We start from the raw sequence: 22,538 nt of genomic DNA, 5'->3' as shown, positions 1-22,538 counted from the left end.
ATTTCCAAGCTCACCTTGTATCTTTATGATTTAAAATGATTTGTATTGTTTCAGTTGTACTACAGTGATTTGATACTTGCATACAATGTGAAATGATTATCACCATTTGTCTAATAACCATCTATCCCCATACAAAGTTTTTATAATCTTATTGATCATATTCTTCATGCTGTATAGTATACCCCTTATAAATAGAGATTTGTATCTCTTAATTCCCTGCACCTATTTCACCCTCCTCCCTCTCCTGTGCTCTGTATCTATTTGTCTATTTTGTTTTTTTGGGGGTTTTTTAGGTTTTGCTTTTTAGGGTGCACTTGCGGCATATGGAAGTTCCCAGGCCAGGGGTCGAATCAGAGCTACAGCTGCCAGGCTATACCACAGCCACAACTCAGGATCTGAGTCACGTCTGTGACCTACACCACAGCTCACGGCAACAGCGGATCCTTAACCCACTGAGCGAGGCCAGGGGATCCAACCGGAATCTTCCTGGATCCTAGCTGGGCTGTTAACTGTTAAGCCACAAAGGGAACTCCCTATTTTGTTTTATTCTCTAGATTCCACATATGAGTGAGATAATACAGCTTTTTCTTTGTTTGACTTACCTAGCATAATACCCCTCTAGGTCTATCCATGTTGTCACAAATAGCAAGATTTTATTCATTTTTATGGCAGAGTAATATTCTATTGTGTATGTGTTTTATATATATATATATATATATAATATATGTATCACATCTTTATTCCTCTATTGATGGACACAGGTTGTTTCTGTATCTAAGCTATTTTAAATAATGCTGAAATGAACATTGGTACACACATATCTTTTATGTTTTCTTTGGGCAAATACCCAGAAGTGAAATTGCTATATCATATGGAAGTTCTATTTTTAATTTTTTGAGAAAACTCCACACTGTTTTCCATAGTGGTTGCACCAATTTACATTCTCACCAAACAGTGCATAGGGTTTCCTTTTCCCAGTACCAGTTATTTGTTGTCTTTTAGATGCTAGCCATTCTGATAGATATGAGGTGATAATTCATTGTGGTTTTGATTTGCATTTCCTTGATGTTAGTGATACTGAGCATCTTTTCATGTCTATGTATGTCTTTGGAAAAACTGTCTATTCAAATTCTCTGCCCAATTTTAATTTTTTTTTTTTCTTTCTTGGGCTGCACCTGCAGCATATGGAAGTTAGGCTAGGGGCTGAATCAGAGCCTACAGCTGCAGCCACAGCAATGCCAGATCTGAGCCACGTCTGTGATTTATACCGTAGCTCAAGGCAACATCGGAGGATTCCTTCACCCACTAAGTGAGGCCAGGGATCAAACCTGCATCCTCATGGATACTAATCGGATTCTTAACCCACTGAGACACAAAAGGAACTCCTGCCCATTTTTTAATTGGGTTGTTTGTTTTTTGATGAGTTGTATGAGTTACTTGTATGTTTTTGGATGTTAACCCCTTATTGGATATATCACTTGCAAATATCTTTTCCCATTTGGTAGGCTGCCTTTTGTTGATATAAATCTTGTCCATTGATCTATGTTTTTTGTGCCAGTACTATACTCTTTTGACTATTGTACCTTTGAAGTATAGATTAAAACCAGGGAGCATGATACCTCCAGCTTTGTTCTTCTTTCTCAGTATTGCTTTGGCTATTCAGGGCCTTTTGTGTTTTCCATAAAAATTTTGGAATTATTTTTCTAGTTCTGTGAAAAATGCCACTGGTATTTTGATACCAATTGCACTGAATCTATAAATTGCCTTAGGTAACCCCTTGCTTCTTTTCCATCTTTTAAATTTTTTCACCAGTTTTCCACTAAGAAAGGAAAAGCTCCATATATTTCCAGACTCTGGTAATCAGAATAATATTCCCCCAAAGATGTCCATGTCCTAATCCCAACAGCCTGTGAATATGTTAAATCAAACATTAAAAGGTTGCAGATGGAATTAAGGTTGCTAAACAGCTGACCCTAAAATAGGGAGATTATCCTGGATTATCCAGGTGGGTCCAATAATCACAAGGGAGATGAGACCGAGGAAGAATGGTCAGAGATTGGTACAATCACTATGGAAAACAGTATGGAGTTTCCTCAGAAAACTGAACATAGAACTACCATGTGACCCAGCAATCCCACTCCTGGGCATATATCCAGACAAAACTTTCATTCAAAAAGATACATGCACCCCTATGTTGACTGCAGCACTATTTACAGTAGCCAAGACATGGAAACAACCTAAATGTCCATTGACAGATGAAGGGATTAAGAAGTTGTGGTACAGGGAGTTCCCGTCGTGGCGCAGTGGTTAATGAATCCGACTAGGAACCATGAGGTTGCGGGTTTGGTCCCTGCCCTTGCTTGTGGGTTAACGATCCAGCGTTGCCGTGAGCTGTGGTGTAGGTTGCAGATGCGGCTCGGATCCCGCGTTGCTGTGGCTCTGGCGTAGGCCTGTGGCTACAGCTCCGATTCGACCCCTAGCCTGGGAACCTCCACATGCCGCGGGAGCGGCCCAAGAAATAGCAAAAAAAAAAAAGACAAAAAAAAAGTTGTGGTACATATGCCCAATGGGATACTACTTAGCCATAAAAAAGAACAAAAAATGCCATTTGCAGCAACATGGATTGAATTAGAGACTCATACTAAGTGAAGCAAGCCAGAAAGCAAATACCATATGATTATCACTTATATCTGGAATCTAATGTACAGCACAAATGAACCTTTCTACAGAAAAGCAACAAACACATGGACTTGGAGAACAGACTTATGGTTGTTGAGGAAGAGGGAGTGGGATGGACTCCCTCTTGGGGTTAGTAGATGCAAACTGTTGCATTTGGAGGGGATAAGCAATGAGATCCTGCTGTATAGCACAGGGAACTATTTAGTCACTTGCGATGGAAGATGATGGAAGACAATGCAGGAAAAAGAATGTATACACACACACACACGTATGACTGGGTCACTGCCATATAGCAGACATTGGCAGAACAATGTAAATCAACTATAACAGAAAAAAAACTAAAAAAAAAGTAATAAGAGAAAAATAATCTCCTCCCTCCCCCCCAAAAAAAGAACAGTCAGAGAGATGCAATGTCGCTGTTTTTTTTGGGTTTTTTTTTTTTTTTTTTTTTTTTGCGTTTTAGGGCCGTACTGTGGCATATGGAAGTTCCCAGGCTAGGGTCAAATTGGAGCTGCAGCTGCTGGCCTACTCCACATCCACAGCAATGCACGTTCCAAGCTGAATCTGTGACCTACACACCACAGCTCATGGCAACACTGGATCCTTATCCCACTGAATGAGGCCAGGGATAGAACCCACATTCTTATGGATACTAGTCGGGTTTGTTACCACTGAACCACAATGGGAACTCCCTGTCGCTGGTTTAAAGACGGACCGAAGAGATCAGAGACCAAGGAATGCAATTAATCTCTAGAAGCTGGGAAAGGCAAGGAAATGATTCTTCCCCTTGTCTCCAGGAAGAAATGGCCCTGCTGGCACACTGATTTCAGCACAGTGAGACCCACTTTGGACTTAAATAAAACTGTAATTCTTTGGAGCTCTCTGGTAGCCTACCAGTTAAGGATCAAGCATTGTTGGAGCCATGGCTCAGGTCACTGACGTGGCATAGGTTTGATCTCTGGTCCAGGAACTTTTGCTTGCCGCAGGCACGGCCAAAAAAAAAAAAAAAAAATTGTAATGTTTTCATGGCATGAAGAGATCAGTAAACTCACCTTCTGTCTCCAGGGTTAGTGGGTCTCAAAGATAGCTGCATATTAGAACCACCAAAGATCTTTTTGTTCCCAATGCCTGCATCACACTCAGACCATTGAAGTAGAGTCTCTGAGGCTGGGACCCAGACATTATTAAAGCTCCTCAGGTGTTTTCAACATGCCGCCAAGGCAGAGAACCTCTATCTCAGCTAATCACAAAAGCACAAGTAGCCTTTTTCCTGGTCTCTTGGTGACTGAGAAACATAGGGGCAGAGAGGAAGTATAGCATCTTCCACTGGGAGAACCAAGTCTTTGCTTTTGGATAGAAGCAGGTTCCATCTGAACCTTTGCCATTTAGCAGCTTGGAAATTGGATCCCATCTCTCCTCACTAGGGAAAAATACTGGCATCTCTCCAACAGTATTTATTATTAAATTATATGCAAGTACAGAATAGAGACCTTGCCCCCCAGCCCCCGGAATGATTTAAGTAAGTTGCTGATGTAATGCCCAATACACGTTGAGTTTCCTACAGAGACATTACCTTGTATACCTGCAACATGACTATCAAAAAGTCAGGGAATTACAACTTGGACATTTCTCCCTCAGACCCTATTCAAGTTTTACTAAATGTTCCAATAATGTCCTTAACAGCAAAGAATCCAGCTCGTGTTGCCTCTAGTCATCACTTCCCTTAGCCTCCTTCACTCTACAGCAGTTCTTCAGCCTTTCCTTGACTCTGTGACTATGATATTTTTGAAAATTACACCAACCTGGGCTTGTCTGGTGTTTCCTTGTGATTGGATTCAGGTTACACATCTTGGGCAGGGGTACCACAGAGGTGATGCTGTGCCCTTCTCAGTGGGCACATCATGTTGATTTGGCCCTTTGCTGACGAGATGTTCACTTTGGTCACTTGATTAAGCTAATGTCTTGCCAGGTTTTTCCATGGTGAAGTTGTCCCTTAATTATTATTATTATTGCTTTTTTAGGGCCACACCTGTGGCATGTTTCCAGCTAGGGGTCGAATCAGAGCTACACCACAGCTCACAGTTATGCCAGATCCCCGGGCCCCTTAATTATTAATAAATATCTTAGGGGGCAATAATTTGAAATGCCAGTACCCTGGTCCTCATCAGTCTTTCAGTTTAATAATTTATATCAGCATAGGTTCATGTTTTCATATTGCATTCAGGGGCTTATTAATTCATAACTATCATTTATCTTCCCATGTTTAATGTGTCCCAAATTTGGCCAGTGGAAGCTTCTTCAGATTGGCTCCGGTGGCCTTTTGACATGTTCCTATCATTCTTGGAACACTTCTTTTATTCTCTGGAACAAAATGTTCCAGGCTGTTAATAAACCCATGAGGTGGGCGTTATTACTATCAGCCCTATATCAGAGATGCAGGAACCTCAGAGAACAGGTCAAGATTATGCAGCTAGTTAGCTAGCTAGTTAGTTAGCTGGATTGTGAATCCAGACCATTTAGGTCAAGCCTGAGCTTTTTCCTCCACTTTTTATTTTGAAATAATTTTAGACTTACGGAAAAGTTGCAAAAATAGTACAGAGTTCCTGTTTACGCAGTTTCCCCCTAAGGTTAACCGATGACATTCACACGTAGTACGATGAGTGAAACCAGGAAATGCACCTTGATACAGTACTATGAATTAATTTTGCCAGCTTTCTTAGTAAGGTCCTCTTCTGATCCAGAATCTCATGTTGCATTTAATTGTCATACCTCCTTGGTCTCCTCCAATCCATGACAGTTACTTAGTCTTCATCCTTAACCAACTGTGCCATAGCAGGAACTGCTATCCTGTCACTTTTGAACAAGACAGCTGGTCCACTGATTTGCAGAATCCCTGTTTGGGTTTGTCTGCTCTTTGTTGCTGGTTAGACTGAAGTTATACAAGAATACACAGGTGACACTGGGGCCTCTTAATGCATCATGTAAAGACAGTGACTAGGAGTTCCCATCGTGGTGCAGTGGTTAATGAATCTGACTAGGAACGGTGAGGTTAAGGGTTCGGTCCCTGCCCTTGCTCAGTGGGTTAAGGATCCGGCGTTGCTGTGAGCTGTGGTGTAGGTTGCTGATGCAGCTCGGATCCTGCATTGCTGTAGCTCTGGCATAGGCCAGTGGCTACAGCTCCAATTAGACCCCTAGCCTGGGAACCTCCACATGCCGCGTGAGTGGCCCTAGAGAAGGCAAAAAGACCAATCAATCAATCAATCAATAAAAGATAGTGACTAATCAATCACAGGGGATATAAACTTTGACCACATGATTAAGGTGATTGATATTCACTAGGTTTCTGTACTGTAAGCTTACTATTTTTCTGTTTTTATTAGTTAAGTACCTTATAGGGAGATACTTTGAGACAATGAAAATGTCCCCCCCCTTTTTTTTGTTATTTTTGTATCCACTTTTGCCTGCAAATGATTATTGTGGTGTTTGTCTAATGGTGATTTTCTTCTCCATTATTCTTTCTACATTTATTAACTGGAATTCTGTAAGAACTGTCCCTTCTTCCCCATGCATATAGTTATTCAATTATTTATTCATACCAGACTAGAGTCATGACTGTTTTATTCCATAGCTTATAGTCCATTACAGATTTGATCATCTGGTGTGCTTTCAAGTTGGTTCCTGAGTCCCTCAGCCAAGCCCTCTTCTTTTTTGAACACTTCCTTGATAGGACCACAAGATATACCAGGCTCCATTTATCTTTTCTCTGCCTCAGATCTGCAATTTCCTCAAGAAGCTCTGGTTCCTTTCACTGAAGAAAGGTATTTAGAAGCCAAGATCCAGACACTATATGTGTTTATTGCTTCTGGGATGTTACTGCCTCTAGGCCCTCTGGGCAGATAGGACTAAGGTATACTCATACATTCTAACCCTGACACTTGAACACAGATACATTATTTCAGTATCTATCTGCATGTGTAATGGAAACCAAGAGTGCATACTACCTCTGATCACAATCCAATACCACAAGTTTCATTCTAGGCATATCAATGTCTCATCTATAGCTTTTCTCCAACAGTGAGAAACCCAGCAGGGCCAGAGCTCTGTGACCATGCTGTCTCTGCCACGAGAGCGAGTAGAGAGAGCACCACATCAGACTCGGCTTTAAAGGATGGGATTTTGACAGACATAGGGAAAGTCACTCCCAGCAGAGAGAGGAAGACGAGTAGAGGTTGGTAGGCAAAGCAGGGCCTGATGATGAGTAAGTCTAACACAGAAGGAACAGGCTCCAAAGGGCCAAGATCAAATGCAACAACATGGAGCTCGTGAAGGTGATTTTATTAGCAACTTCACCTCAATTCGGTTTTATTTCACCAGGCAGCAGAGAACCAATTAGGAAGTGGCAGAACCAAGGCTATCTTGGCTTTGCATCCAAGAGCAGGTGGACTGGGTGGGGAGAATGGAGCTGTGGCCATGAGCTGGGTAGTGGTGGTCACCATGGGAAAGAAGTGACAGGTGAGAAAGGTACTACAGAACCAACAGAACTTGGCAACTGATGGAAAGTGGAGGAGGGAAGAAGAAGGAAGAGTCAAAGTGACAAGGCTCCATTCCTGAGTGGTTTCGAGAAAGTGGTACCACGAACAGAATCCCAAACTAAGGGTTCTGTTAACTCTTCCCCCTTGGAAGCAGGTACAGGCTTAACTGCTCTTGACCACAAAGCCTCAAAAAATTTTCTGTGAAGGGCCTGACTCAGGGATCTCCCCTTCTGCCTGATTTATTCGGTCTGGGCCCTCCCTCAACCCCACCCTCAACCCCACCAACTCCATGGTCTTTGACACACAGCTACAATAACCATGCACCCACAGCTGGCTGCCCGTCATCCAGGACACAGCAAAAACCCCTCTCAGGGTTCCCCACATGCTGACCCAGCCTACTTTTTGGTTTACCTCCCATTATAGACAGGAGACCACTTCCCCTGTCCCAGTCCATGTCCTTCTCTCTGGCTCCACTGGCCCCCGGTATCTCCTTGAGCGTCTACCTCTCCCAGGAACACCCCCTCTTTACCTGGTCACCCCCTCCTGGATACGTGAATGTCAGTGTGCCCCACCTGTGGGCCAGATGCCCCTTCTGTCAGCCCCAACTCTGTACTGGAATAGCCTGTTTATCTTTTTCCCCTAATCTGTATGTCTGGGGCAGCAAAGATATGTCTTGTTTACCAAACACACGGTACCTCCTGCACATACTGTAGGCAGGTGTTCGAGTACTTGAAGAAAGGAGAGGGCAGACACTCCAAACTCCCATTTCCCACTGCGCCCTCTGCCTCCACTGCCCCCGCCCTCCTTGGTACCCAGCCTTTTCCTTCAGGACCCAGCTCCTCGACATGGCCTTCCACATCTCTCCCCTTCCCATCTTGACTCAATTCGGGAACCGAATCACTGTGGGCCATGTCTGAGCCGGGCAGCAGAGGTGCTCAAATAGAACAGGTAAAGGCATGGAAGCACCAAGCCCCAGCCCTGCCTGCCACAAGGCCCCGTCCAAGAATACGGACATGAAGGCAGCCTGTTCTCTGCTTTTCCTGGTGGACTGTAGCAAGCCTGTGAAGAGGCTGGGGAGTTCTGCCACCAGGGGTGGAGTCTGCCTCCTGTGCCATGTTGCCCCACCAACCACTGAACAGGCAGGCGTCAAAGCTAGAGCCAGTGCCCTGCTGCTTTGGTCCCCAGGGATGGATGAGGAAACAACAGCACAAAGAACCACAAGAAAACAGAGCCACACACTGGGCTTTGTCCATAATTATTACTATAATGATTTACAAAAAGAGGTTTTTCCAGGCAACTGTGTTAAATTCTTGTACATGTGTAGGAGAGGGAGGTGGGGGTCCTGACCACAGGGTGAATGAAGACCTCTTTTGTGGGAGAAGTGGGAGGAGAAAATGTGTCCCCCCCCCAACTCCTACTAGGTCTGATTCCTGATTAAGTGGCTTCCCCTCAACAAATGAAGACCATTAACCCTTCCTGTCCTGGGTATTGGGGTAGAGGGGGAGCAGCAAGTCAATGAAGTGCTCTGAAAGGGAGAATGCAACACACCGTGGCTGCCTGAACCCCATGTGTCCTTTGCCCTGGCTGCACAGGGTTGGACCCTGGGCCAGACCCCCTCACTGGGGACAGAAGAGTGCCAGGTAGTCGGCCTGCACCCAGGCATCCACCCAGGAAGGTGAGTGGGCAGGATGTGAATGCAGTGGGGATGCCTAGGTGTGGCCTGAGGGTTACCCTGTCAGGCCAGGAAGAAGTGGTGGCACAAGAAGCAGTGACACAGGAGTGGGTAGCCCCCTCCTCCACCCCTCTCCCCAAGGCTAGTTACACAGCCATCCAGGAGCTCCAGCCCTGGGAGGGATCCTATCAATGATGTTTGGGTGTCTGGCCATGGGGAAGCAGCCCCAAGGGGCAGAGCAAGGAGCTGTAGGCCTAACTGGCTTGCCAAGGTGGACACCCAGACAGCCCAAAGCTGGGCTCGTCCATTCTATGCCAGCTCAAGCCTCCATCCATGCAGCTAAATGTTACTGTGTGTGTGTGTGCGTGCCTGTGTGTGCATGCCTCTGTGTGTGTGTGTGTGTGTGTGTATGGGCTGCAGGAAAGCACTGCTGCACCACCTGCCCAGGAAGCAGGGCACACAGGGACCCGAGGCCTAGGTTGTGAACCTGGACCAGAAAAGGTTAAGGACTCTGGCCTCCTCTCCTCCCATCCTCCCCTCCCTCCACCTTCCTCTTTGGGCGCTAGAACGTTTTACGATGAATAGCCCGGGAGCCATCCTCTTCATATTCCTTTTTGGATACCCACATCTTCTTGAAAGTGTCCAGCGAGGCTAGGATGGAGCCGCTGAGAGGGGGGAGGGAGAGCATTCCTGTGGACCTGAGGGCTGAGCCCTCCGTTCTCCCAGGGTGTCTGGAGCTCCATTTCCCTTACCTGGGAGGGAAATCCACCCACCTCCACCTTGCCTGGGCCAACCCGGGGAGAAATGTCCAGGGCACAATGGTCTCCTCCCAGAGCCCTCCCCGTGAGCCCCACCTCACCCGATCCACGTCGAGTATAGCCGTTCCTGAGGGGCCGAGATCTAGAGGGGGCAAGCAACGATTTAACCGCCCTGTTCCCACACAGAGGCCCCTGTTACTGCACATGCCCCCCACCCTCCCTGCCCTGGGAGGCCCCCCCCCCCGTGCCAGGCAGCAAGAACATCCACTGGGAGCAGTGGGAGGGGCAGGCCTGGGCTGGACATGGAAGTGAAGGTGGTTCTTGGCTGTTCTTCCCCAGATCAAGGCTACCCAGCACCCCCATGCCCTACAGGGACTCCCCATAACCTCACCTTGATTTTGACGTCCTTTGGGGCAAGCTTCTTTACCTCACTTAGTAACCGGTCGCCGAAGCCTGTGAACACAAGGCTGGGTCCACATCGGATGCCTCAACACTAGCTGCCCCAAATCCTAGCTCTGCTCGTCAGTGCTGCGCCCTTTTGTTTTAGTCATTCTTGTCAGGATTAAGGCCGGGGTGAGCCACTCCAAAGGCAGAAAAGATCCAGCACCATGCCTGCAGGTGGGCCCAGCTTCCTTCCTCAGCAAGACCAGGGACAGGGGACCCTAAGCCATGGGACCCCGAGCTCTGCTTGACCCTATGCTCTTCCTTCCCTGACATCCCAGAGCCAAAACCACCAGAAGCAAAGTCAAAGGCAAACGACAAGTCAGGAGAACATGTCTGTCTCTTCTACCCAGCACATGGGCAAACATCACACAGTGGTGGGAGTGGGGGTGGGGACGGAAGTGGCACAGCCTCTCAGGAGGGACACTGGTGATATCTACCAGGTAACAAACGCACATACCCACCCTCTGGCTCAGCAAGTCTACTCTTAGGATTTATCTTTTAGGTACAGTCTCATCATGTGAAATGACGGTGCAGGAGGTCACCCACGGAAGCATCTTTGTGATTAGAAAGAACTGCAGGCACCCCCAGTTAAGGGACGACGGTTAAGTGGCACATGCATCCCATACCACCATCTAAGAGAACTTACTATCTTCTGGTTGTAGTGCAAAGTCAAAAACGCCTGGAGTGGAGCCTGAGTGTTTGCTATGATTTGTGTAAAAAGGGAATGCTTAATGATGCACAGGTGTTACTTGGGAAAATAACAACTCCTGTGGGAAGGGCACCGGGTGTCCAGGACATGGGAGAAGGCAGACTTCATCTAATACCTTTGAGACCTCATTAAACTTATTGCCTAGTTACAAAGTATATAGAAGTTTCTAGCCTAGGAGTCAAATGGGAGCTACAGCTGCCAGCCTATGCCACAGCCACAGCAATGTGGGATCTGAGCCTCATCTGTGACCTACACCACAGTTCACAGCAACGCCAGATCCCTGACCCACTGAGCAGGGCCAGGGATCGAACAGGCGTCCTCCCGGATACCAGTCAGATTTGTTTCCATTGAGCCACAACGGGAACTCCAATAAAATTTAATTTTACTTTTTTTTTTTTTTTTTGCCATTTCTTGGGCCGCTCCCGCGGCATATGGAGGTTCCCAGGCTAGGGGTCGAATTGGAGCTGTAGCCGCCAGCCTACACCAGAGACACAGCAACGAGGGATCCAAGCCGCATCTGCGATCTACACCACAACTTACGGCGATGCAGGATTGTTAACCCACTGAGCAAGGGCAGGGATCGAATCCGCAACCTCATCATTCCTAGTCGGATTCGTTAACCACTGCACCACGACGGGAACTCCAAAATTTAATTTTAAATCTTTCTCTTTAAAAAAAAAAGCTCTCTGAGCACCTAAAAAAAACAACAGAAGATGGACCATGTCCCAGGCTCTAGGGAGTTGTGGGTGGCTGCCCTTGGCCTCCAAGTCTCAGCACTGCCTCCCAACTAGGGTACCTTTGAACAGCGTGGAGCCACCTGAAAGGACGATGTTGGAAAACAGTGTCCGGCGCAGGTCCATGTCGGACTTGTGGATGGCGAAGGCCAGCACCTCGTGGAGCCCCTCGCTCTCATCCCCTATCAGGTCTGGCTGGAACAGCAGCTCAGGGGCCCGGAATCGCGCTGGCCCCACCTTTGGAACATAAGATGGAGGCAGACAGGCCTCTTTCCCCTCCACATCCCAGCATTACCTCGGCCACCTGGGGCTGGCCTGGCAACTTACATCAAGCGTGCTGCCATCCGGCAAGAGGTACTGCACCTTCTCTGTCTCCAGAGCCTCATCCTTCTGCGGGTTGATGGACAGGTAGCAGGCCCGCTGCAGTGGGCAGGGACATGGCCCTCAGAAAGCTGTGGCCAGGACAACCACACCCAGGGCTCAACCTTATGCCTGGCCTGACCACCCTCGGCTCCCCACCTCCTGCTCCTTGTCACCTCTTTGATGGTCCGGACAACCTCAAACTCGGCCGAGGTGTGAAAGTCGACCCCTTCCTTGCGCAGCAGCAGCCGGAGGTAGCGGGAGACGTCACGGCCGGCAATGTCTACCCGCATGATGGAGTGTGGCATGGCAAAGCCCTCGTAGATGGGGACAGCGTGGGTGACCCCGTCCCCGGAGTCTAAAACCACTCCCGTTGTGCGTCCTGTTGCATACCTGTCACCAGGTCGTCACCCTTTCACCTCAGCCACTAAGGCACAGGGACCTCCTCACCCCTGGAAGGGACCCCGGGACATGTGCATCATATAGTCTGACCAAGGGACCCGAGGGACTCCCTAAAGGGACAGTCAGCAGGGGGCTGTTTCTACAGGGCAGTCAGATGCCTGGTCAGCCCAAGCAGGAGGATGGCGAGAGTGACGCAGGGGACACAGGGCTCGGGGAGCACTCACAGGCTGAGCACAGCCTGCATGGAGATGAACAGGGCTGGCACGTTGAAGGTCTCAAAGAACACCTCTGCCGCCTTCTCCCGGTTCTTACTCGGGTTGAGTGGGGCCTCCGTTAGAAGAACAGGATGCTGTGAGAGACAGCAGCGTTGTGCACAGGCGCAGAGACCATGTGCTCGCCCTGAAAGGATCTTTCCAGGACTCCCCCACCCACCCCCGGTCCATGAGCACAGGAAGTTGCGGCCTGCCATCCCTCTTGAGGGCACCAGCCTGTCATCGGCCAGCAGTTACTCTCCTAAAGATCCAGGTCTCCCTGGAACACTCTGCTTGGCAGCCACTGACCATGTGGACCCACATCCACACAACAAAGAGGGAGAGGGCCCTGAGAGGCAGCGGGCCCTGACAGAAGCCAGAGGGAACATGGAAGCCTGAGAGAGACACTGCAGGGCATGGGGAAGGCACCACCCGAACGGGGCCTGGCTGCCACACCTCCTCGGAGAAGGTCTGCAGCTGGTCCTTGGAGTAGACGTACTGCCAGATGCGCTCCATGTCATTCCAGTCCCGCACCACTCCGTGCTCCATGGGGTAGCGGATGGCCAGCAGCCCCCGGTGCTCCTGTGGGGGCGGGAGGCTGGCTGTGGCATCAGACACACATCCGGCAACTGCTCCCAGCCCTCTGGGAGCTGCCTGTATCTGCTTCCTGGGGGTCCCTGTGCCTGGGGCAGGCTCAGAACCCAGCACAGGGTCATCTGCCCAGCAGCTTCTCAGGCTCGCAGAGGGGGGTCCGGCTCCTCTACGCTCAGTGCACACCCTCTCCTGCCCTCCAAAATCACGCTCCACTGCTTCACTTACCACGCCTGTCAGTGCCAGGAACCTCCCTGCAGGCCGATCCTATGTGGTCCCCTCCTGAGGTCACCTGCTGCCACCTCTCCTCCCAGTTCTTCCCCCAGTGCTTGTGTCTCCTGCACAGACCTGCCCTTCAATTTCCCCTAACAGTGAGCCCCATCCTGCCCAGCACCACTCAGCCTTGCTCACCCGCGTCCCTGGCTCCTTTGACCCCATTTCCTGAGAGCTCTGGGAGCTGCACCCCAAGTCCTCAGCACCCATGCTGTAGCCCTCAGGTGCCTAAACTGCCCCTGCTTGTTATCCTCTGCCATTCCCCTGCCCCCATTCACCCTCTTCCCAAGGGCTTCATGGGGCCCTGCAGCCCCTGGGCATCAACCTGGCTGGAGCACAAGAGGTGGCCCTCTCATTCAGATCAGTCATCAAGTTCAAGTGATTCAGACTTTTAAGTCACTTTTTTTTTTTTTTTCTTTTTACAGCTGCTCCTGTGGGATATGGACGCTCCCAGGCTAGGGATTGAACTGGAGCTACAGCTGGTGGCCTATGCCACAGCCGCAGCAATGCAGGATCCAAGATGCATTTGTGATCTTTGCTGCAGCTTGTGGCAACACTGGATTCTTAACCCACTGAGCAAGGCCAGAGATTGAACCCACATCCTCATAGACACTATGTCAGGTTTTTTTTTGGTTTTGTTTTAGCTTTTTAGGGCCACCCTTGCAGCACATGGAAGTTCCCAGGCTAGCTAGGGGTCAAATCAGAGCTACAGCTGCTAGCCTCCACCACAACCACAGCAACGCCAGATCCCTAACCCACTGAGCAAGGCCAGGGATCGAACCCACATCTTCATGATTCCTGGTCAGGCTCGTTGACTGCTAAGCCACAAAGGGAACTCCACTATGTCAGGTTCTTAATCTGCTGAGCCACAACGGGAATTCCTTAAGTCACTTTTTAGTCAGTTCTTTGCTCTGTAGCTTCCAGCTTCTGGAGCGTGAAGTGGTCTAACTAAGTTGCCCTACACAGGAACACAGCCCATGTCATAGAGCAAAGGGACCAGGGTGCAGTATTTCAGAGCTGGAGCCTGGAGCCTGGAGGGGGCTCAGCAGGTGGCCCCAGAGAACAGTTTCCCAGGCCCTCTCTGCAGGTACAGCTTTGACTGCATGGGCCAAGGCACAGCTCCTGGGACAATGAGGACCCCAAAGCCAGGCAATGGCAGTCTCCACAGGTATTACCTCTGCTTTTGGTCCGATGAAGAGGTCCCCTTCCAGGGCTCCAGCCATCACCCGCATGTGCTTGGGGCGCCCAACACTGTAAAGACAGGAAAATTCGGGGAGAAGAGCAGGGGGCATAGCTGAACCCAGTCCAGGAAAAACAGTGCAACGCCAATGGTTGAGAGGGAAGTGTATTCCAAAGCTCCAGGGCAAAGGTCAGAACCTAGGCCTGCTTCACAGCAGGCCTTGGCAGGACCGAAGTCATAGTCAGAAGCAAAGGCATCCCCTCCATCTCCCACCGGACCACCCAGAGAGCTGAGAGCACTGGAACATCAGCCCTTCCTGGCCCAGCCCTGGCAGAGGGGCAGCCTTGGCAGCCACGACTCAGCCTGCACTCTTGATTTCCACAGCCTGAGGCGGGATGGCTCCAGGAAGCTGAGTCGTGGCTCCCTCGTCCATCTGCCCTTCTCACTCAGTCAATCCTGCCCATTCCCACTGCCAGGGCTTCCGGGACAGAGACGCAGTTCTCAGCAGACTGGATGAACTACCATTCATTTCAACATCTGACCTGAGTTCCCTGCACACTAAGAGGAATCTTTAAGTACACTCAATATGAGTTCTGGAAGGAACGCTGAAGCTCTCCTGGGTGCTCCATGCTGGCTGTGTCTTGCTATAGCCAGTTATTTTGAGGGCCTTAGGCCAGGAAACTCAAAAGCCTCTAGGACTTGAGAAGAGACACAGGTGAGGGAGGGCTCCCTGATGGGCTGGAGCGGCCAGGGCAGCGTGCCAGGCTTTCACCCCCTCCTACCTCTGCTACCACGGTGCCATTCTGGCAAAGACTCCCTCTGTCTGAACACAATATTTTCTAGAGTCTGAAACCATGTAAGACCCGAAGAAATCAGAAATCATTTCTGGGGAGGAATGGGTGGCTGTGCATTAACTCCGCACTTTCTCCCCAGAGGCTAGGTCTCTTTCCTGGAGATTGTTTTATTCTTGCTGCTGCTACCACGCCCTGTCCCCAAGGGAAAGCTGGTGGTTTCTCCTCCTTCCTGGCTCCAGGAGGGACCAAAATCAGAGTCCAAAGAGGAGGGGGGAGCCCAGAGCACCTGTCTTCTCTTTCCAGAACTCAAATCTAGTGCTTCACAAGTCTAGTGTTTTCACCTACATACAGGTGGGGGCAAGAGAGCTGTGACACGTGACCAGTGTTCTCCCCTGAAGCAAACCAAAGGGTTAAGGATGCTGCCTGAGCAACACTTACTAGTTTGGGAAACAGTATTTGGGAATCTGGTCTCCGGCAAAGCCAGCCTTGATCACCCCCGAACCCTGAAAGAGAAATAATGTTTAGCTTCCAACATTCACCTCCAGATGAAGGCAGTGCCCCATTGTGCAGAAGGTTGCTGCCCTACCAGGGCAGCCCGGGCAGGAAGCTGAGGACCTGCCAAGAGAGCAAAGCCAAAAAAACACCAAAAAACAAGAGAGCAAGGCCATTTACAAGTACACCAGTGGTTCAAAACTGGGGGCGATTTTGCATCCCCTCCTCCAAATCTGACCATATTTGGAGACTGGGGAGCAGGAACTACTACTGGTATCTTGTGGGTAGAGGCCACGGATGCTGCTAAACATCCTACAATGCAAAGGACAGCCCCTCAAAACCAAGAGTGATCCAGACCAGAATGTCATTAGTGTGGAGATGGAGGAACCACGAAGCAAACCCTCCTCTGCATGCTCCATGGTCACTCCAGGCAGGAGGAATCCACAGCAGCACATGCTACTCCCCAAACCCAGCTAGAAGCAACCCCTAAGCATGTTTTTTTTTTTTTTTTTTTTCCCCTCCAACAGTCCCCAGCCCCCTCCTGTCAGCAGCCATGGACCACATACAGGATGGCCCAGGGAAGATCATTGGATGCTTGGGGACAGCTGGCACTTCTCAAGTGGTTTCCCCAGAGCCTACAAGAGGAGAACTTGGTTCTGCACTGCTTCAGCATGGAAGCTGGATTTAGAATCCCCCCCCCTTTTTTTTGGCCAGAGTGTACAGTAGCTTGACATGGGATCTCAACTCCCAGACTCGGGATTGAACTTGGGCCAAAGTGCTGAAAGCACTGAATCCTAATCACTAGACCACCAAGGAACTTAGAATCTTGAAGGGAACTTGGCATCTAGAAACTCCCCATCCACTGCAGGAACCAGAATCTCAACCCATGTTCCCAGAGATCTCCACCACCAGCCTTGGGGTCTGTAGAGCAGACATATACAACCCTAAGTTACAGAGGAGGGGTTGGAAGCCCAGAGGGAGCAAACCAGTTTCCCTCTTAAACTTTTTGATTAGCCTAAGTGGATTATTTGCCCTCCAAGAAAGGAAGTGGCCCTGTCCTTCCCATGGGCTGAAGGAGAGTATCCCCCAAGCCCAGTTCCAGCTTTCTTATTAAGCATCCCCTGCAGTGACTCAGGGTGCTCACATGGGTACTCCAAAAAAGACAGCCATTCAGGGATTACATGGGAGTCAAATGGCAGGGAGACAGATCCAAGAAAGAAAAGTGAGTCATTAACAAAAACTCCAGGGCTCCAGGGGCAGATACCCAGCTAGGAGCAGAGCCACAGATCCCTCCCTGTCCTTTATTTTCTTCCTGTGGACCAGGAAGCATGCTTAGCCCCAGTGTTGAAGGACCACAATGGAGCCAAGCAACTGAGGTTGTCAAACAATTATTGCAAAGTGCTCATGGGTTCTGGGAAAAGTAGTCCTGAATTCTTTCCATTGCCCTGCCAACTGTGGAACTTCTGTTTGGCTCCTGGAGCACTTAAGGAGAGGGTCAAAACAGCCAAGTGGCCAGGCAGGTGGCCGTGGCTATGTGGCCGGCAGAGCTTAGCTTACATTTTCCCCTGTCCCAGGAAAAGGGTGCAGCAAGGCCTGCCCACTCTGGAGGTGCTGCCTGGGGGTGCAGCCCCTTGGGAAGAGCTGTTGTAGAGGTCACCAGGCCAACCCTCTCCGAAACATGGGGCCAGTGGTGTGCAAGAAGGCAAATGCCATTCCTCCTCCACTAGGAGGGGCAGCCAGAGTCAGAGCCTGAGGAGTAGTAAAGGGGCTGGGTCGAGACCTGCCCTGTGACCTCACTGTCAATTGAGAAGGGTCCGGGGTGCGCTCCCGAGCCTGACACACATCTGCCGGGTTGCCCGGCTGTCACTCCAGCCCTCCAGATGCTGACCAAGGGCCGCCAGACGGATGGGACTCCTGCCTCTCCTGACCTCCCCGCCGGGCTCAGGAGTGCTCTGGCTGGGGCTCTGCCACGCTGGCGAGGGTCTGGCCCCGTGGCCCGGGTTAAGGGCCAGGTGGGGGCGCGGGCGGCCAGCGCGGGTGGCGGGCGGGCAGTGAGCAGAGGAGCGGCAGAGACGGGCCGGGGTCCCTGCAGGTGCCGCCGCATGAGTCCCTGAGGGCGGAGCGCCCGCCCTCCCCCCGGCCGCCGAGCCTCACGTTGTCGATGACCACAGGCTGGTTAGCGATGATGTCGTAGGACTCCATGGCCGGGCCGGGCCGGCCCTGCCCAGCAGGCGGGCTGCTGGAGGGACCAACGGCGGGCGGGCAGACGGAGGGGGACGGAGGCGGCTACAGACGCTGCGCCGCGCCCCTCCCATCCAGAGCGCGCAGCTTAAGCAAGCCCCGCGGGGCTTTCTGGAGGGCCGGCCCCACGGCCAATCATAGCTCCAAGCTGGGCGGATTGACGCAGGTCGCCTGGGGCCGGAGGCCGGCGAAGGGGCGGGGCCGCCGGGTGCTGGCCAGCCAATGGAGGCCGCTCGGAAGAACCGCAGGGGCGCTTCCAAGGTAGGCTGCGCCGCGTGGGGTTGACGTCGTGGCTCCACTCTTAAAGAGGACGTGTTCGGAGTCAGGCGGGTTGGGAGTTCACCTGTCCAGGAAGACTCCGTTCCTCCTAAGCTCGCTGCACCCGAGGAGGCTGGCGCTGGATATTTCACCCAAAGCATTTCTTTATACAGCATTGAGGAGGATCCTTTTCCTAGTAAAAATTACAGTTTCGTGCTAACGGTAGCTGAGTTAATGGAGCACCTGCCACGTGCTTGCGGAGGACTTCTAACCCACTTTCTATAGATTACTATATTACACCCTTGCAGTAACTGTATCAGGTAGTTTTATTATTATCCCCATTTTACAGATATGGGAATCAAGGAGCAGCAACTGGGATTAGCCTGCAGGCAGCCTACAATTGTGCCGGAGTCAACTGCTACATAAGTGCTAGATGAGAGTCCTGAATTCACTACCGAACTGAGCCATGGTTATTTGCATCTCTATATAACTTTCCCACTAGACTGTGAGATTAAATTTGGTAAAATTGAAGCACAACCGTCATGCAGAAAAGTGCAGAAATCATAAGTATACATTTTAATGAATTATACCTATACTCCAAACTTTATACCTATTTTCACAGTCTTTGCCTCCTTGAAACATTCAGTTTTCAACAGGGCGCAAGAATCAGGGCACTTCTGCTTCTAGCCTGTAGTTAGTCTAGTGGCTAGGTTACCTGGTTTTCATCTAGGCTGCCCAGGTTCAATTCTGGAGCAGGAAATTAAGGTCTCACTCCAAGTCATTACTCACTGCTGTCTATTCGAGATCATAACCATCACTGAATTTAAGAAACAAAGCATGGGAGTTCCCGTCGTGGCTCAGTGCTTAACGAATCTGACTAGGAACCATGAGGTTGCGGGTTCGATCCCCAGCCTTGCTCAGTGGGTTAAGGATCCGGCGTTGCCATGAGCTGTGGTGTAGGTTGCAGACGCAGCTCAGATCCTGAGTTGCTGTGGCTCTGGCGTAGGCCGGCAGCCACAGCTCCGATTTGACCCCTAGCCTGTGAACCTCCATATGCTACGGGAGCGGCCCTAGAAAAGACAAAAAAAAAAAAAAAGCAAAGCATGACCCAGAAACCTCTCACCCCTTTTGCTCACTGCTTTTTCCTCCTCCTCGGAGACCACTGTCCTGCATTCTAATGACACAGGTTAGTTTTGGCCTATTGTGGAATTTCACGCAAATGAGGTCATAGATATGTTTGTTTGTATCTGGTGTCTATCCATTCATAAAATGGGTCATTGTGCAACTATTTAAAATAATGAGGGATTTCTGTATAATCTGATGAGAAATAAGTCGGGATGTACGGCTAAGTCAAAGCAAAGAAAGCCAGAGTCCAGAATGTTCTATGTGTAAATGTCTCCAATGATTGTATAAGCCACATTCAAGACTCTTCATTTGTTTATTTATTTGTCTTTTTGTCTTTTTAGGGCCACACCTGCAGCATATGGAGTTTCCCAGGCTAGGAGTCCAATCAGAGCTGAAGCCACCTGCCTACACCAGAAGCATAGCAATACTACGTCTGGGACCTACACCACAGGTCACGGCAACGCCGGATCCTTAGTCCGCTGAGCAAGGCCAGGGATCTAAACTTCATCCTCATGGATGCTAGTTGGTTCATAACTGCTGAGCCACGACGGGAACTCCTCAAGATTCTTTAATATGGGAAAGGGAACTTATGAGACCAGAACTCTAACTCTCCATCCTCCACATAACAATTTCGTTTATTTTTAAGGCTGCATTATATCCAATTGTATGTATATAGTACATTTTGCTTATCCATTCATCTGTTGGATTCTTGGATTACTTCCACATTTTAGCTATTGTGAGTAAAACTGCTATGAACAATGATGTACAGGGAGTTCCCGTCATGGCTCAGTGGTTAACAGATCCAACTAGGAACCATGAGGTTGCTGGTTTGATCCCTAGCCTCGCTCAGTGGGTTAAGGATCTGGCACTGCTGTGAGCTGTGGTGTAGGTTGCAGACAGGGCTCGGATCCTGCGTTGATGTGGCTGTGGCGTAGGCTGGTGGCTACAGCTCCAATTCTACCCCTAGCCGGGGAACCTCCATATGCCGCAGGAGCGGCCCAAGAAATAGCAAAAAAGACAACAACAACAAAATAATGATGTATAAATACCACTTTGAGACTCTGCCTTCAGTTCTCTGGGATATATAACCAGATATGCAATTGCTGGATCATATTATAATTCTATTTTCAATTATTTGAAGAACAGCCATACTCTTTTCCCTAGCAGATGCATCATTTTTCATTCCTGACAACAATGCACAAGGGTTCTGGTTTCTCCAAAACCTTACCACATTGGTTATTTCACATTTCTGTTTTTTGTTTTTGTTTGGCTTGTAGCCATTCTAATGGTTATCAGGTAATATCTCGTCATAGTTTTGATTTACATCTTTTTGGTGATTCGTGATGTTGAGTATCTCGTCATTTGCTTATATGGCCATACGTGTATCTTTTTTTTTGCCCCCCGCCCCCCTCCCCCCCTTAAGGGCTGCACTTGTGGCATATAGGAGCTTCCAGCTAGGGGTTGAATTGGAGCTGCAGCTGCCAGCCTATACCACAGCCACAGCAATGCAAGATACAAACCACCTCTACAACCTACAACACAGCTCACAGCAACACCAGCTGAGCAAGGCGAGAGATTGAATCCGAATTCTCATGGATTCTAGTTGGGTTTGTTACTGCTGGGCCACAATGGAAACTCCCAGTAGTGTTTTTTGATGCACAAAATTTAAAAATTGCCATGAATTCTAATTTACCTGTTTTTTCTTCTGTTGCCTGTGCCTTTGGTGTCATTTCTGAGATATCATCGCTACGTTTAATGCCCTGATGCTTTGCCCTATGTTTTATTCTAAGAGTTTTGTAGTTTTAGCTCTTATATTTAGGCCTTTGACCCATTTTGAGTTGATTTTTGTATGTACTGTTAGGTAAGAGTCCAATTTCATTTTTTTGCATGCGAATATCCAGCTTTCCCAGCACCATTTGTTGAAAAGACTGACTTTCCCCACTGAATAGTTTTGTCACCATGGTCAAAAATTATTTGACCATATATGTGAGGGCTTATTTCTGGGCTCGCTATTTTTTTTTTTTTTTTGGTCTTTTTGCTATCTTGGGCCGCTCCCTGGCATATGGAGGCTAGGGGTTCAATTGGAGCTGTAGCCAACAGCCTACGCCAGAGCCACAGCAACGCTGGATCCTTAACTCACTGAGCAAGGGCAGGGATCGAACCAGCAAACTCATGGTTCCTAGTCAGATTCGTTAACCGCTGAGCCACTATGGGAACTCCTGGGCTTGCTATTCTTTTCCATTCTATTCTCTATGTCTGTCTTTATGATATATTACTTTTTAAATGTAATATAAAACTGGAATGAAAAGGTGTCTGCATAACAAACATTTGAGCATTTACAAAAGAAGTGCCAAGATCCTGCTTGTGAAGAAACTCTGTGAACACTGGGTGGCAGGGCAGCAGTGCCATGGGAGGGAGAGACTGAGAAAGATCCATTTGATGCCTTCATTAGTTATCAATTGACCTCATGAGTGTGAATTTATTTCTGGACCCCATATTTTGTTCCATCAATCTATATGCCAATACCACATAGTCTTGTTTGCTGTAGTTTTACATGTCTTGAAATCAGATAGTGTTAAGTCCTCTTTTGGCCTTCTTTTTCAACCCAGACTGTCTGGGTTCTTTGACTTTCATACAGTTTTGGGATAAGTGCCTTTGCTCTTACAAGGAAGCCTTCTGGGAATTTGATTGGTTTTACGTTGAATTGATGGGTGGATTTGAGGAGAGTTAACGTCTTAACAATACAATGTCTTCTTATCCATGAACAGGTCTCTTCTTGTGTTAGATCTTTTAAATTTTATTATTATTATTATTATTTTATTGAAGTATAGTTGATTTACAATGCTGTGTTGGTTTCTGAGGTATAGAAAGTGATTCAGTTATATATATATATATATATATATATATATATATATATATATATAAACTGTTAAGAAAACATAATAGAAAAGAATCTGAAAAAGAATATATCTAGATATCTGTATCTTTAAAAAAAAATTTTTTTTTTGTCTTTTTGCCTTTTCTAGGGCTGCACCTGCAGCAT

The 22,538-nt window shown here is 48.8% G+C and overlaps 1 protein-coding gene across 4 annotated transcripts; it reads right to left on the bottom strand.

Annotated features, from left to right (window-relative positions):
- Window positions 1-8,455: 8,455 nt before the first annotated feature.
- Window positions 8,456-18,180, bottom strand: ACTR1B (actin related protein 1B). 4 transcript variants are annotated; one of them, XM_085018717.1, is made up of 11 exons: window positions 17,760-18,180; window positions 15,818-15,882; window positions 14,581-14,656; window positions 12,998-13,123; window positions 12,515-12,639; window positions 12,065-12,281; window positions 11,856-11,948; window positions 11,591-11,765; window positions 10,033-10,094; window positions 9,743-9,783; window positions 8,456-9,548 (listed from the first exon to the last, which is right to left on the bottom strand). In XM_085018717.1, exons 1-11 carry the CDS (start codon window positions 17,973-17,975, stop codon window positions 9,446-9,448), a joined length of 1,299 nt encoding a protein of 432 aa, XP_084874843.1. In that variant the 5' UTR covers window positions 17,976-18,180; the 3' UTR covers window positions 8,456-9,445. The 4 variants fall into 4 exon arrangements, 2 of the variants coding, with proteins under 2 accessions (XP_084874843.1, XP_020942919.2); XM_021087260.2 differs by having other exon boundaries at window positions 18,026-18,180; XR_014841490.1 differs by lacking the exon at window positions 11,591-11,765.
- Between the last annotated feature and the right edge of the window lie 4,358 nt (window positions 18,181-22,538).

The sequence above is a fragment of the Sus scrofa genome, chromosome 3 (assembly GCF_054392235.1).
Source record: "Sus scrofa isolate SSC_HxYL_T2T_F1_AM1 chromosome 3, Sscrofa_HxYL_maternal_Yorkshire_Landrace_v2.0, whole genome shotgun sequence".
NCBI classification, from domain to species: domain Eukaryota; kingdom Metazoa; phylum Chordata; class Mammalia; order Artiodactyla; family Suidae; genus Sus; species Sus scrofa.
The sequence above is the reverse complement of the archived record's forward strand: the minus strand, read 5'-3'. Positions and strand labels throughout refer to the sequence as shown.